The sequence below is a fragment of the Chinchilla lanigera genome, unplaced genomic scaffold (genome assembly GCF_000276665.1).
Source record: "Chinchilla lanigera isolate Chin_1 unplaced genomic scaffold, ChiLan1.0 scaffold00022, whole genome shotgun sequence".
NCBI lineage: Eukaryota > Metazoa > Chordata > Mammalia > Rodentia > Chinchillidae > Chinchilla > Chinchilla lanigera.
The window spans coordinates 24,170,671-24,187,047 of record NW_004955423.1 but is presented as its reverse complement, the minus strand read 5'-3'; the positions used below and the strand labels follow the sequence as shown (position 1 = coordinate 24,187,047).

General features: G+C 45.7%; 1 protein-coding gene across 5 annotated transcripts in view; it reads left to right on the top strand.

Annotated features, from left to right (window-relative positions):
- The window catches only part of Sgip1 (SH3-domain GRB2-like (endophilin) interacting protein 1), a 197,766-nt gene that overhangs the window by 166,119 nt on the left and 15,270 nt on the right, over positions 1–16,377 (top strand). For all 5 annotated transcript variants that reach the window (XM_013514519.1, XM_013514518.1, XM_013514517.1 and 2 more), the window contains one exon: positions 4,806–4,917. In XM_013514519.1, the coding sequence (XP_013369973.1) occupies positions 4,806–4,917 (112 nt within the window). The remainder of the gene's footprint in view (positions 1–4,805; positions 4,918–16,377) is intronic.

Below are 16,377 nucleotides of genomic sequence, written 5' to 3'. Positions count from 1 at the left end.
CTGGTGTCGATGATTAAATCTGTATTAAGGACAACAGCGCCCAGAGGTGGGCACACCTAGGGTAAAGGGCTGTGACGGGAAGGAAGAAGACAGGTCCTGAGAGAGGAGTAGGAGTCAGACCTCTGATGGCTTACATTTCACTGCCCTCAGGCATTTGTCTCTGTCTGGTGCAGAAGCGTTCTCCTTACCATCTGGTGAGCTTCACAACAAAGCACACAAACCACGCAAAACAGGTGAAACCATTCTTTCTACCAACAGGTCCATTTCTTATCCATTGACATAGCCCAGCTAGCCAACATGCTCAGTAGCCAATAGAAAACAGACCAACAACTGCCCCCCCACACCCGCCGCAAGGGTTCTTTTCTCACATTCTCCCATTAGGCCAGTTTTCCCCATCCCACAACTGTGTGACTAATTTTTCATCTTGCTATGTAGGAATCTCACATTTCCTTTTGCAGATATTTTTCTTAGCAGTTCCAGCTCGATGTCACAAAAACCTGAGACAATTTGGAGCACTCTCAGTGAAGCTGTCATCATTTCTGGTAACTTCTTCTGTATTATCTTACACTGTGACTGTCACTGCAGAAGTCAGTGATTGTTCCTGAGCGGACCAAGCGCTCTGCCAAGGGTTGTTCCTCCTCTTACCTTTAGAGCAGGCCTCCACTGTGGGCTCATTACCTGCCAAAGATCACTTAGATAACCAGCGGTGGGGACAGGACTCTGGCCCAGGTGTGTCTGGTGCTGAGCCCTCACTCCCAGGCCCTCCCGGTGCCATTTCTGAGCCTTTCTTCCAGCCTCATCTGAAGTACTACAGACCCCAGACTAAGGACAGATGGAGGAGACAACTCCCTCTGGAGCTCCTTCCCACTGAGCAGGAAACCTCTGAGTCATCCTCTTCAGATACTGTGATCCAGCTAATTGCAACTCACTTAGAAAAATAACTACCACCCAACTTTCACTGTTTTATTCGCAGGAATTTCACAAAAGACTATTCAATGCTTTGCAGAATATCTGCATTTCTAGACACACACACACACACACACACACACACACACACACACACACACTGGGGACTGAATCCAGGACCTTTAGCCTTCTCACATCCCCAGCCCTTGTTTTACTTTTTATTTGAGGCAGGATCTCACTAAGTTGCCCAGGCTGGCCTTGAATTTGCAATCCTCCTGCCTCAGCCTCCCAACTAGTGGGGATTACACACATGTGCCATGGCATTCAGCTCTCTTTTTTAAAGTAGTTTCCTCATCTCCACTCTACATTATTCTCTCCCTCCCTCATCCAGTTGTTTCTCCACAGTATGGCCTGTTGTGGACCTGCTCCTCTTCCATGGAGGTGTTCCAATTTCAGCTCCAGGGTGCCCAAGGGAAACCTGTAATTTCAGGAAACCCGTAAGTGTGCTTCACATTCTCTGAATGCTGTCTACATGTGCGCCTGGTTCTGAAAAGCGTCCACAGATTTCTATAAGATCGTCAAAAGGGAACTTTGATTTGAAGGCCTGTAAGTCATTTAAACAAAGATGAAATTTCCCAAATATTTATACACAAGTCTTGACCTAAGCCCTAGCCAGCCAAGGTCCACCACTTCCACGTCTCAGCCCTCGCTACCCACCCCCCCACACAGCAGCTTCCTGAGGTTTCTCACCAGGCTTCTGTCCACTCCGCCCACCAGGCATCCACGCTGCGTCTCTTCCTTCTCCCTCCCCGAGATCCTGCGCGTGCTCAGACCCTAACTCCAGCAGCATCTTCTCAGCAAGACCTTCCGTGACCATCCAAGCAGCAGCACGAGCTCCCACAGAGCTGGGCATAACCGTCATCCTCTAAAGCACTTACTATGCTTTGCTCCCTCGCCAAACCCCACATTCCAAGCACCTGGCAACTGTGACCCAGTCCTCCCCACTCTGGCCTCGCTAGAGAAGCCTTTCTCCTCTGTACCCTGGTTCTTAATAAGTATTTGGACCAAGAGGTGAGCCAGGAAACCAAGCAGCACTGTTATAACATCAGGGCCTCTGTCTTTTGCGCCTTCGTTGTTTATAGATGTGCATAAACTTCACCTCCCTGGGACCCCGCAGTGCACGACTCAGTGTGTATTTACCAAAGAGCAACGCATTCTGGGCTGTGTTTTAGGAGTGTGGAGTCCCATTAAGGGAGCTCAGCCATAGTCCTCCCCTTAAAAAGGTCACAGTCCCATAGGCCACAGAGACTTAGACCTGCACATTCCAAAGCTTCTGTCATTATTTGCTTGCTCTCAAACAGCACCACGATTGCCTGAGAAGGAGGCAAAACAGTGTCTTCCTCAGAGCCTAAGTTTTGAATTCGTACAAATTTCAGTACCAATGGTAAATTTCTGAATATCAGTTGTACAAGTCTGAGCAAGGTATAAGCCCTTTGGGTCTGGGTTTCCGCATTAGCCAATTTCTATTACTGTGACAAAATAACTGAGACAATCAACTTAAAAAGAAGAAAGGTTTGTTTTGGCTCACAGTTTCAAAAGTTGCATTCTCAGTCACTTGGTCCTACTTCTTTGCACCTGTGGGGACACTGTGCTGCAACATGCATCCAAGGAGGCCTCCCCTCATAGTGGCTGGAAAGATGGGGGGGCAGCCAAGGTCCCAATATCCCCTGCAAGGTCACGCCCTTAGTGACCTTACTGCCTGCCATAGGCTCCCGCTCCTTAAGGTTCTGTCACCTCCCTACTGTGTCACACGCTGGCAACCAGGCCTTTCACTCACATACGGGCCTTGGGTACATACCAGATCCAAACACAGCAGCTATGTCAACTGTCAAGTGAAGGTAACGCTTACTGCAAACACAAGGCACACAGTGAACATGCAGCGAATAGTGATGATACAGGGATGCTGAGAGCAGATGAGGGTGGTGGTGGTGGTGATGGTGATGGTGGTGGTGAGGATGGTGGTGGTGATAATAGTGGTGATGAGGGTGGTGATAAGGGTGGTGAGGGTGATGATGGTGGTAGTGGTGGTGGTGGTGGTGATGGTGAGGATGGTGGTGGTGATAATAGTGGTGATGGTGGTGGTGAGGATGGTGGTGGTGATAATGGTGATGGTGGTGATGATGGTGGTGAGGGTGATGATGGTGGTGGTGATAATAGTAGTGATGATGATGGTGAGGGTGATAATGGTGGTGGTAGTCATGATGGTGGTGATGGTAATGATAATAATGGTGATGAAAGGGGAGGTGGTGGTGATGGTGAGGATGGTGGTGGTGATAATAGTGGTGATGATGGTGGTGATGGTGATGGTGGTGGTGATGGTGGTGATGGTGGTGATGGTGGTGGTGATGGTGGTGGTGGTGATGGTGATGGTGATGGTGATGGTGAGGATGGTGGTGGTGATAATAGTGGTGATGAGGGTGGTGATGATGGTGGTGATGAGGATCGTGGTGGTGCTGGTGATGGTGAGAATGGTGGTAACAATAAGGGCATGAACTGTAACTCCTGAGGACAAGGACTGTGGAATCTTGGAATCTTCAGCATCTGCAATAGTGCCTGGTACACAATCAATAGAACCAAAGGTTTGCTGAACTAATAATCAGTTACCAAGTCCAAGTTACTGAGAGCCAAGAGCAGACAGAGAAGGAAGGGATTGACATGAACCCGAATGATCAGAAAGTGCTTGACTCAGGAGGGAGGCGTCTAAAGCAAGGGTTTTTTCAGAGCCAAAGGAACAGAAGTTACTGAGGGAAAAAAATCAGAACACTGAAGGAAGTAGCCTGCCAGCATGAGGAAGAAGCAATAGCCTTTGTTCCACCAGGCAGGGGGCAGCGAGCGTGGACGTGAGTGCTTCTACTTCTCTCTTCAGACCATGCATGGAGATGAACTCCCAACCGCAGTCCTCAGCTTGATCTTTGTGGTCACCCCACGTCGCATCAAGACAATAGAATAGCTGCTGCATATCAACAAACTAGAAGGCATAATGGTAAAAAAAAAAAGTATGAGCTTCGTAGGGAGGCAAAACTGGGCTTGAATTTTTGTTTCATTGCCTAAGTAACTATATCATCTTGAGCAAGTCACTTTCCTCTTTGAACTTTAGCTTTCTCTTCTGTAAAATGAGACTCATCATCCCTACCCCACAGGGCTGAGGTGGAGACTGAAGGAACTAATTCATGTAAGGCAGCAAATCCAGTACCTGGGGCATAGCAGGTGTTCGGTAAACATGCTGACATTATGATAGTGTAAACTGGTGCATTTCTGGGCTCGGGCTACATCAGTGTGTCCATTTCAGTTACATGTGCTTGTAGGCATGTGAATTTAAGTTTATTGGTTCTAAGGGTGATTGAGTTTGTGACATGGAAATAATCCAGAAAAGGAAAATATGTAGGACCATGTGTAACATAATCCTGCTTCGCTCATTGTCCTATCCCAATGAAGAAAAGCATAAAAGGTTTTGCATTTGAGCAACTGATTAGGATGAAATCTTAAGTAAGACACAGGGAGCTAATAATTTTGTTTATTAACCACCTGCTGCACAAACTGTCATGCAAATCCTGCCTGATGCTTTATGCAAAACACTTGAAAACCTGTGACTTTGTCCTTCTGCTTGGATTTTCTGCTGTAGTGAGATACACCGTAGAATTAATTTCAAGTGTGTTTGTCTGTAAACCAGCCAAATATTTCCTCTTAAATACTTGAGCTCTATGTTGAACAGACATACAGAGTGACGGTTACGAGCACGTTTGTTTTTGGTGTTAGATTTTACACCTTAATCCTTGAATGACCTTTGAGCTCCACCCATACTATGCCCATAATAAAACAAAACTTTCCATTTCCTGCAGGTTCATCCCGGGGACCCAGCCCTCTAACCATGGGGGCCCAGGACACCCTCCCAGTAGCGGCAGCTTTCACAGAAACCGTCAATGCCTACTTCAAAGCGGCGGACCCTAGCAAGTAAGCCCCAGACCCCGGTCATTGTGTGCTCTGTGCTCCCCCTGGCTAGTGGGGACACCCCACAACACCATGATTATATTCCTTAAGTCAAAGCCAAAAAGATTTCCATTTATGATACAAGGTGACATGCCTAGAACAGAGGATAAAATTTAATTGGTAATATTAAGTCAGTGCTTCTAAACAGATACCAAAATACTCAGTAACATTGTACTAGCTAGAAAGCTCTCTGTTATGGTTGTACATAGCAGAAAACCTCTATCTAATCTTATAGCAATCAGGAAGCTTATTGTCTCCCAAAAGTAATATCCAGATCATGGCTTTTATTGCCTTCATCTTCTCAGGATGAAAATCACCCACATATGAATTGAAACCATGCATCACTAAAGTGATAACAGGAAAGAAAAAATACCTCCCTGAGACATCTAGAACACGAGGGAGCAAGCCGTGTGTTACCTTGCCCAAGAAGGGCAGAATGGCCCCAAATAAACTAAAACCACAGCAAAGTCAAAACCCACCGCTCCCTATTTTTGGGAGCCTGATTTCACTTAGTCACGACCCACTGACTTGCCCTAAATGCATGTGGTATAATTTAGTATTTTACCTCTCAGTAAGAAATTCTACGCATGGAACTCAGAAAGTTCCTCCAAACTGCACCACACAGCTTATGTGTTTATCCGCTGAGACTAGAGTGTCGGTCACTTTAACAAAGGAGTGTGATGTGTATTGGTCTACCGGGCACGTCCTGTGTTGTAGCAAAAAATACTTTTTACAAAGGAATTTGGGTTAAATAGTAGTATTTTATATAAACAATAGTATACATTTTATATGTTGTGAGCTAATTCCTCTTCACTCAGAGTGGCCTGTGAAACCCAGGTATGTCTAAATACGGGCCACGGGTGGTTGAACACGGGATATGAGGTCAAATTTGCTGCCAAATGTGTCATTACTATGATTCCATAACTGAGTGTGATTGACAGTGGACTTACAATCTTCTTACTTATGAGGAATGACCAAAAGACGCAGTGGCTATTTAAATTAATTTTTTAAAATGTATGACAGTAAAAGACCCATCGCCATGAAACCCCCTCAAAGCAGTCTCCCTTGCTTCACACCCGTCCCACCCTCCCGGCCACGTCCTGCAGCAGCTCCGGAGTCCTCTCTCCTGAGGGTCTTTAGCTGCGCTGTCCTGGCCGCCACTCTGTACTGAACTGACTCAAAATGTTTCCCTTTCCTGGTCACTTGGACTTTGGGGAGGAGCCAGAGGTCGCACAGCGCCAGATCCGGTGAATAAGGTGGAGGAGGACACAGCGTCTGTTTTTACGAGCTGCCTTTCTGCTGGACGGAGCTCGGCAGTCACATTCAGATTTTTTACCACACCTCATTTCTCTACCCACAATAAGAAGAACCAGTGAAAAAATTACATGGATATGCCAATTATGTTAATTTTTTTGAATCAGTGATAATTATGTATAATGAGAACTTGGATTGCCGCATATATTTCTGTAGCAATTTGTATGACGAAGTGTAAATCCTCTTTACAGTTCAGAGACACTTATGTATTGAAGTCTGAGTCTAAAAGTAGAATCGTGAAACTCCAGTATCAACAGTAAGTCTGCTTTAGGAGCTGCGGGCCCCAGCAGTCTTCCTAACCGTTGCGTCTCTTTCTGCACCGTCTACGTTTTGGTCCAGGCCCAGAGAATTACAGAGAAACAAGCGCAGTGCACTCTGTTTTCTCCCTTGTCCTTGTTCCTTCTTTTCGAACTCCCCAGACCACGTGCCATCCTCGGGCCCATGGAAACCAGAAGCCACCTTGTACAGACGCACACATGTGTGCATCAAGAGCTTGGGCTGCGTCTGCACTTGCTGCCGGCATGTGGCTTCTGCAGGGTCCTCCTTACATGAAGAACCTGCGTCCAGTTCTGTCGCACAGTTCCAAGAACTACTGAGCACCGGCGACCGGCTTTTCCACAAGCTCGGCCTGGCCAGAACTGAGAAAATCAGACAGAAACGTGCTTTCAGCGCATGAGGAACAGCTGGGGTGTGGGCACTTGTGCACTGGGGACCCCACAGCGATGACTTCTTCATGCCTGCCTCCTCGCCGGCTCTCTATCACCCCCCGACCATTCCAGGGACCTCAGTGGTCCTCCGTTCACTCACTCTAGCCTACAGCACCGCCGGGCTTTCATTGGTTAGTGGAGGTTTCTGCCGCATGCTGGAACAACTCTTCCCTTCGCACACTTCCTGGTTCCTTCATGTCCTTAGATTTACAAAGAGAACTTCCCAGCAGGGCATGGTGGGGCACGCCTGCAATCCCAGCATCTGGGAGGCTGAGGCAGGAGGATGGCAAGCGTGAGCCGGGCCTGGCGAATGTAAAGACTTAGTGGAATGCTGCCTCAAAACAAAACAAATAAATAAATAAAAATATAAAAGAGGCTGGGGTTTAGTGTGAAGGCTCTGGGTTCAATCCTTAATACCAAAAAAAACCTTCCTCCCCCCCTATAAATCACTGTTTCTATCTTAATAACCTTCTCTCTAAATCCCACATGCTTTTTCCTATTATCTGTTATCTGTCTCTTCCTGCCAGAATGTAAGCTCTGGAGAGCTAGATTTTTTTATATTATTTATTTATTTTGGGTTTTTTCTCTTTTTGAGACAATGTCTTGCTATATAATCCAGGCTGGCCTTGAACTTACTACCTATCCCAGGCTGTACTGAAACTTGCAGCAATCTTCCTGCCTCAGCCTTCTAAGTCCTGGGATTATAGACATGCATAACCACACCCAGCACAGAGAGCCAGATTTTGACTACTTTGGCCACTGATGTAACCTCAGCACCTCAAGCAGGCTCGCCATGGAGAGCTCAAAGTGCATTTGCTGACCAAGGGTGGCTGAGTTTCACAGAAGGGCTGCTGTGTGCCTGCCATTGTGCTAAGCAAGGGGATGAAGGCAGTTGGTATGGAAAATGAGACTTGTGCATAAATATAATGCAAAGTCCGCCAAAGAAGAAGTGTAAATATTGTGCCAGCTGAGATCAGAATCCTGAATAACACTGCATATTTAATCCCAAGAAGGGACTGAGCAACCGCTATGTCCCATCTCCCTATATAAGCACAATATAATCCAGGTTTTCATCCTGGTTCAGCCTCCCCAGCACACTGTGACAGTGCGGTGTCCTCCGTGAGTGACCCTGGCATTCCAGGGATGTAGCTCTGAGCCTACTTAAGGGTGGTGCGCTCCCTTCCCGTCCAAATTAACTGAGCTTCGTGCCGTGGAAACGCCGGCGTTTGTGTTGCTACGCGTGCCCTAGCTGCGGTGGATCTGAACCCTGGGACAAGGGAGACCTAGTGTGTTTCACTGAAATTTTGAGATCTGATACTGATAGGAACAATTGTTAAGGTCAGAAAAATTCCCTTTGGTAGGTGTAGAAAATATGACGTTTTACATAGCAAATGCCAGATCCACATCAGCACAGGGTAGAGTTATAAGTCAAGAAATTCTGACAGCGGAAAAGCGGAAATATAACAGAACCGTAGTGCCTCTTACACCAGACCCTACGGATTACACCTTCCACCCAATTCTGCAAGCTTCTCCGAGACAGGAGCTGTTGTGCTCATTTGTAAAAATTACTCCCTGCTCAAAAAAGTAGTAGTAACTTGCAGTGAATCAGTGCTTGCCGACTTCGTCAATGTCGCCCCTTCCCTCACTAATTTGCTTTCAAAAGAGAAACCTTCACCCCCTCCAGGACGGCTCCCAGGTGCCCCGCGCACTCCGGGATGGAGAGAGCCGGCTCCCTGCGCCGTGAACGCGCTCCGGCCTCTGCGGCTGACAGTCACCGCCCGGCACAGCTGCGGCACTGATGCGCGGGCGCTGTGGTCGCCGCTTCTCCGGGGTGCCTGGCGGTGCCCTGCAGGCCTGCGCCCAGACAGCCTTCAAGGGCAGGCTCAACTCACGCGTCAGCCCCGGCTCAGACCCAGTCCGCGAAAATCAGGCGGAGTTAAGGGGGTTTATAAGGCCCAGAGGAAAACGGCAGTTTGCACTCAAACTGGGACAGGAGCGATGTTCTCTAGGGGAGGGGGAGGTGCAAACTCCCAGAAGCCAAAATTCCCATTCAGAGCAGCACAGAGTGTAGGCATCACGTCAGAGAAAGGGAGACACATGGAGCGATTTTAGGAAACTCGACTCCTCCTGCCTCAGCCTACCCCAGGTCCAGCCTCATTCAAAAAGGCCCCAGCGAGCCGTCCTTCACATGAGCTCTTTTGACCAGGGACCACCTCAGCCATGAATCACAGAGGGACACAGCACGCGAGGGAGGAGCAAGTCCCCTGCTCTCCGCTGGGAGCGGGTTTTCATTTGTCAGCCGCCTGCTCCCGGGAAGCACATTCCTCCGGTGAGAGCTGGAGCAGACCCCAGTAACCGAGGGGAATGGGAGGTGTTAAAGATGCGCCTCATTTTAAACACTGCTGCCCCTTGGGATCGGGGACATTATCCGCGCACACACGTGGCCCCACCCCCATGGACCCCAGAGCTGGGTGCCCAAGTCCTTCGTTAAAACGGCACAGTCTCTGCGTAGAACCTTTGCGCACACCCGCATAGACTTCAAATCGTCACACTGCCCACGTCCGCCCTCCGGGCAGCAGAAATCGCTGCTGCACTGTATTGTTTGGGAAGTGAAGACAAGTCCGAGAACTCCGTCCCCGTCCCACAGACACGACTTTCGTCCAGACACCTTCGGCTGAATCTGAGCACGCTCCCAGCTGACTGTTCGCCAGGAGAGCTAAGCCCATGACATGCCTCTTCCAATGTATTCATTCCTACCTCCAGCAGCTCAAAAATGGGCAAAATGCTCAAAACGGTGATTTGTAGAGGTCTGGCCCTCAGGTGAAAGAAAGTGAAGTCCAGGCGGCTGGGAGGGGTCCCCCGGAGGCTCTGCGCTCAGAGCTGGCTGCGGGTGCTCGGGTGCCCTTGGGTGCCACGCGGCGGAGCAGGCAAACCCACCTGCTGTGCAGGACCCGGTCGCTTGAAAGAGCCGAGCAAACACTTGCACTACATGAACAGTGCCTATGCTCCTGGGCACAGCCAGAGCACGTGCACTGCCAAAGCCACCCTCTGGGGACGCCTCGTGCCCAAGAAGAGCCCCGTGCATTGCTAGAACCTGCCCGGCAAGCTTCCCGGAGCTCACGAGGAAAATACCGCACCTCCTCTTGCAGTGTGTCTCCTGCGCCCTCTACTGACAAGAGTGAGCGTGGTACTTCTCGGCAAAATAAAAACACAGGAAAAGCCCATCGCCGTTCGCCTTCTCAGAACCAGCAGCGCAGGGCACTGGGAAACTGAGGCCGTAAACTGGTTCTATGCTGAAATCCGCATGGTGGTTCTGAATCCCATACGGAAATGCAGAGGACCTACGATAGCCAAAACAACGCTGAGAAAAAACAAACTTGGAGAACTAATGTTACCTGATTTCAGAACTATTATTAAAGCTACCGTCATCAAGGCAGTGGTGTTGGTTGAAAGATAGATCCAAAAAAGTATCAACAGAACAGAGCGGTGGATCTAGAAAGAGACCCCAAACTCACCTGGACAGATGAACGTCAACAAAATTTCCAAGGTCGTTGGGTGGGAAACACTTCTTTTCTCAACAAAAGGTGTTGGAATAGTTATTCACACACACACACACACACACACACACAAGAAATGAACATGGGTCCACATTTCACGATGCATACAAAACGTAACTAAAAATGAATCTCAAATCTAAAAGTAGCATTTAATGTCTAAAACTTCTAGAAGAAAATATAGGTGAGATTTTGTGACATTGGGTTTGACAAAGACCTCTTAAACAGGACATAAGAGCTGCATTAGATACCCCCTCTAAAAATTAGATACCCCCTCTAAAAATTAGATACCTTCTCTAAAAAATAAATTGACAAATTAAAAACTTTTGCTCCTCAAAATACTCTTAGGAGGAAAAAAACAATCCACAGGCTGAAGAAAATTTCTGTGAATCATTTATATGGTGACAGATATCTATCTATAATGTACAAAAAACACAAAATTCAATAAAAGAACAAAAATCTTGGTTAAATCTTGGCAGAGAATTTGATCACAGGCTTCTCCAAACTAGATGATTGATAACAAACAAACACAAGAAAAGATGCTCCAGGTCACTAGCAAATTAAATTAATGATGTGCCACCACTCACCAATTAGAATAGCAAAAGTTAAAAAGACACATTCTACCAAGTATTGGTGAGGATGTGGAAGAAACTTTCACACACAGCCGGGTTTCCAGTTTAGGAAACAGCTGAGCAGTTTCTTTAAAAGTTAAAAATGCACCTGCCATGAGATCCAGTGATTCCACCCCTGGACTTACAAAGAGAAATGAGCACATACACCCACAGAAAGACCTGCACACACGTGTTGGTAACACCTTTGTGATAGGCGGAAACTGGAAAGAAACAGTGTTTTTCAACAGGTGAATGAGCTAAAAAAGAAAAATAAAACTATGGCACATTCATACACTACAGAGTAGCAAAAAGGAATCAGCTTTTGATTCGTGCAACCATCTAGATAAATCTCAAAATAATTATTCTTGAAGAAAGGCTCCTGACCTCACCCCCCCCAAAAGAAACACATACCTTATGATTGTGCTATGTAAGCCTTTAGAAAGCAAACTAAACGACAGAGACAGAAAACACGGTGACAACTGTCTAGGGGTGGGCATGGGAAAATTGGGAGAGGGAGATGTCTTAGTTACTTTTCTCTCCTTGCTGGCACAAAATACCCGACACCCAAAGTTAAAGGAGGAAACGTTCATTTAGCTCACAGTTTGTGGAGGTTGCAGTTGGTAATCAGCTGGCTCCAAGGCAGGGTGGCCTGGTGAGGGGCAGTGGTTCAAGGCAGCAGAGGACAGCAACGCAACAAGAGCAAAAGGGAGGGAAAGCAAGCCTCTCTTCCTTCCTTTTTTGTATGCAGGCTCCCTGCCCTTGGGTGACTGTAGCACTCACACCATCCCCCTGTCCTCCTCTTGCATAGGCTCAGGATATTTACAAAGTGAGGACCCTGGTCCCCTGCTGAGTCACTTAGTTAAATTTCTAACCTTCTCAAGTTGACACAGTGAACAACATCCTAGAGGTAAGGGCATGTCCTCTGCACCCCAGGGTGTAGAAGGGCTGAGTTACTTAATTAAGCTTCTAAACTTCTCAAGTTGACATGAAGTATCAACTATTGCAAGAAGTTACAGAAAGGGAATATTAAAAGGAAGGAGGAAGCTTTCAGGAAGACGGGAATGTTTGTCTTGGCTGTATGGTATACGGATCCAGTTTTCACTGATGGGATAAAATGCCTGGCATATGTGATTTAAAGGAGAAACAGGATTCATTTTAGTTCATGATTTTAGAAGGTCCCACCCATGGTTGACTGGCTCCAAGGCAGAAACGTCGTGGCCGAAGGCTGTGGCTGAGGAAAGATGCTCAGCTCATAGCGTATGGGAAGGAAGGATGGGGAAGGAGCCAGGCAGGGAGAGGCAGGGACCAGATATCCTCTCAAAACCACACCCCCTTGACCCACTTCCTCCCACCCGGCCCCGCCTCCTACTCGGCCACTTAGCTAGGAACTTGGCCAGGGGTCCTCACCCTCACAATTCCAGTGCATCTCCAGGAGTTTCTTCATGAGGCCAAGTGGGCAGGGTTAATCAGTACATGTCCTGAGTTCGCATCACACACCTTTGTGGAATCTCACACTGTGAATAAGTGCAATGCATGTAAGTGAACAGTAGCCCCATAAAGCCTTTTGTTTTTTAAGGGGATTTTTCTTCTTCTAAACTATCACCCTATTGTAGGAATTGCTTTCTTTCAATTTTTATTTAGTAACACATGTTCCTGTGTTAATTTCTAAGACTGAATTTTCAGCTGTGACTAGATAACAGGTTAATGGAATAAAGAACTAATTAAGTAGGAAACAAGAAATTTACCTCATGAGAGCATAAAAGACAATGCTCAAGGCACTGATCGTGTTGCTCAGAGAACTAAAAATAAGGCCAGTAAAGTGTGACCATATTGTGCAATTTAGTGTCTTCAAACGTTCTGTCAAAATTCACAAATCAGAATCACAAGAGTGGACCTCTGGAAAGATGGCAGAGTGGCGAGCAGTAGAGAAAGAGCCTCTGCAAGATTTGGTGTTCAGACGCTGGAACATAGCAACGTGAGGAAGAGAAGAAGGAGGGAAGTGGGTCCTTGGAACCAGAAAGGATTTGAAGCAGAAACTGAAGCCCACAAGGAGGGTGAAGAGAGAAACTTCAACGAAGAGGGAGGAGGCAAGTCGCACCTTCTCCTTGAGCCCAGATCACTACCTTGGAGGGTGGCCTGAAACTGCAGCCACATGGTAACTGCTGGGGACCCCAGAGGCCTCCACCAAGTACACAAATGGAGTGGTGTGGTGGGTGCAGCCAACTGCAGTGGCTCGTGCGTTGTTCGACAAGAGAGGGCGATTGGCCAGGAGTCATCTTAGAGAGGGGCCAACTGAGCTCAGGACACAGTGGCTGCTAGCTCCTCCTACTGGCTCCCACCAAGCCCACAGGGGACATGGGGACTGCTGCAGACTGGGCGAGTCCCTCTCCAGCTACCAGCCAGAGGCCAGGCTAAATTTCAGTGGAAACAGGGGTGCAGGTTCATGGGGATTATCCTCCACCCTGCCTGGAGCTCCTGCTGGCCTTTGGGATTGATCAACATGGATCTGGACTGCCCACATTGTCCACCAGCGGCAACAGAGACACACCTTGAAGCGGACATTTTTTCCTTATTTTTCTTAAATTTATTTTCTTTTTCTCCTTTTGTTTTGTTTGTTTGTTTGGGTTTTTTGTTTTTTCCTACTTGGTCTTGTTTTTATATGGTGTGAACATGTTTTCTAGCTTTTGTTGCTGTTGTTGTTCTGTTCTTTTTATTTCTTCCTTCTCTCTTTCTCCCCTGCTGCCTGCACCAGTTTCCCAAAGTTTACAAGCTACTTCTTTGTCCTCCAGCCTTGTTGCTAGTCTCTTCCTTTGTTTCTATTTCTCTATTATTTACTCTACTCCCTTTTAAATTATCTCCCCTGAGGGTAAGGTTGTCACACTGAGTGCTTATTTACTGCATCCAATTTTCTGGTTCATTTTAGATTTTGTTATATAACCACAACTCTAGTAATACAGTACAAGGTAGCAAATTAATACTTATCCCACTTTTCAGTTTCTAGGACTATTTGATGGTATTGTTATTGCTGATTGTACCACTTTAGCTAGGATGACATAACTCTTCTCACCAGGTATTCTTCCTGATACACCAAGATTGAGACTGCCTAAGGGTCATAAGGAATACTATATGCTAATGCCAAAGAAACAAGAGCTGAGACAAGTAAACAACAACTCTTCATCCCCAATAAATTGAAGAGGTAGGATCTTGGTAACAAACTCAAAACCCAAAAGCCAGTTATACCTGGAAGACATGTCTGAGAAGTAATCATTTCCTAAAGGTTCTAAATACTAGCAATAAAGTTAGCTCACCATAGGCAATTTACAAGCATCAACCCAGGAATTAAGCTAAAAAGAAATACAAAATAAGAAGAAACTTAAACAAGATGCAGCCTCAGACTTCCAGCTCTCCAAAGACAAACACAGGGGCCAATGAGGTGAAACAATCTGAAAGCCACTTACCTGGACTCTCTGAAGTGATAACAATAAAGCAAATGAATGAGGCTCTAGAAGAAATCAAATCCAAGATAATTTCACAGATAACTAGAGATGGTGACCATAATGAAAGATATGCTTAGTGACTCTAGAACAGATACAGATAACAAAAATAGAGGAGCTTAGGAAAATGATGGAAACCCTGAATGCCCAGCATAGGAAAAAAATGGAATCCATAAAACAGATTCAAATAGATATCCAGGAGGTTAAAAATTCATTGAAAGTATATGCAACACAATGATCCAGTGTAAAACAAAATCTCAGATACAGAAGACAGGATTGTGGTTAGTGACCAGGGAAAGAAAAATTTCTTAAAAATAGCAAGGGACTATGAGAAATCAATCCAGCCGCTGGTAGATGATGCAAAGAAAAATAACATAGGATTGATCAGAGTCAATCAAAAAGGAGGAGATAACACAACTGACATAAAAGGCCTGTTCACAGACATTATGGAAGAAAACTTCTCTGGCAGGGGAAAAGAATTTGACATCTACAAATAAGTGAGGCATATAGAACTCCAGTCAGCCATGATTAACAAAGAAATTACAGCAAGACAGGGGGCTGGGGATTTAGCTCAGCGGCAAAGCGCCTGCCTGGCAAGCGCAAGGTCATGAGTTCAGTTTCCGGTACCGGAGAAAAACCAAAAAAAAGAAATTACAGCAAGACATATAATAACCAATGTTCCAGAAATTCAACACAAGAATAAAATATTAAAAGCTGTTAGAGAAAAGAAGCAAATCACCTATAAAGGAAAGCCATCCAGAATCATGGCAGACTTCTCAACACAAACCCTCACATCAAGTAGAGCTTGAAGTGAGGTATTTCAAACCCTAAAAGAAAATAATCTCCAACCCAGACTGATGTACCCCACAAAACTACTTTTCACAATAGATGGAGAAATAAGATACTTGCATGACAAAGAACAATTAAAGAAATGCATGACCACCAAAGCATCACTCCAAAATGTTCTGAAGGACATTTACAAAAGAGATAATAAGGGTTACCACTCTGTGAACCTCAACAGAATTAATTCACCTGGCAAGGCAAACAAAAGAGGGGGGAAAGGGAGCCAACAACAAGAAAATAACATGACAATTGATAATCATCAATTAACATGACATTGATAATCAAAATAACATGACATCAAAATAACATGACATTGATAATCATCAATGTTAATGGTCTCAATTCTCCCATCAAAAAAAACAGACTGGCAGAATGGATCAAGAAGCAAAATCCAATAATATGCTGCATACAAGAAATATTTAATTAAAAAGACATTCATAGAGTGAAAGTCAAAAGATGGAAAACAATATTTCATGCAACAGGAACCCAGGAAAAAGGAAGGATAGCTATTCAGACAAAGTGGATTTCAAACCAAGACTGATTAAGAGAAACAAAGAGGATAACTACATCCTTGTAAAGGGAACAATCCAAAAGGAAGAGATAGCAATCATAAATATATATACACCAAATACCAGTGCATCCAACTATATAAAACAAATGTTAATGGATATGAAAAATTTAAAAAGCACTAATATAATTGTAATGGAGGATCTCAGTATCTCACTAATAAATCAACTAGATCAACTAGATCAAAAAAATCAACAATGAACTATTGAACTCAACTGAACCAAACTTTTTAACAAGTGGACTTAATAGGTGTCTGCAGAACATTCCACCCCACAACATCAGAGTACACATTCTTCTCCGCTGCACATAGGAAGCTCTCCAAAATAGGCCACGT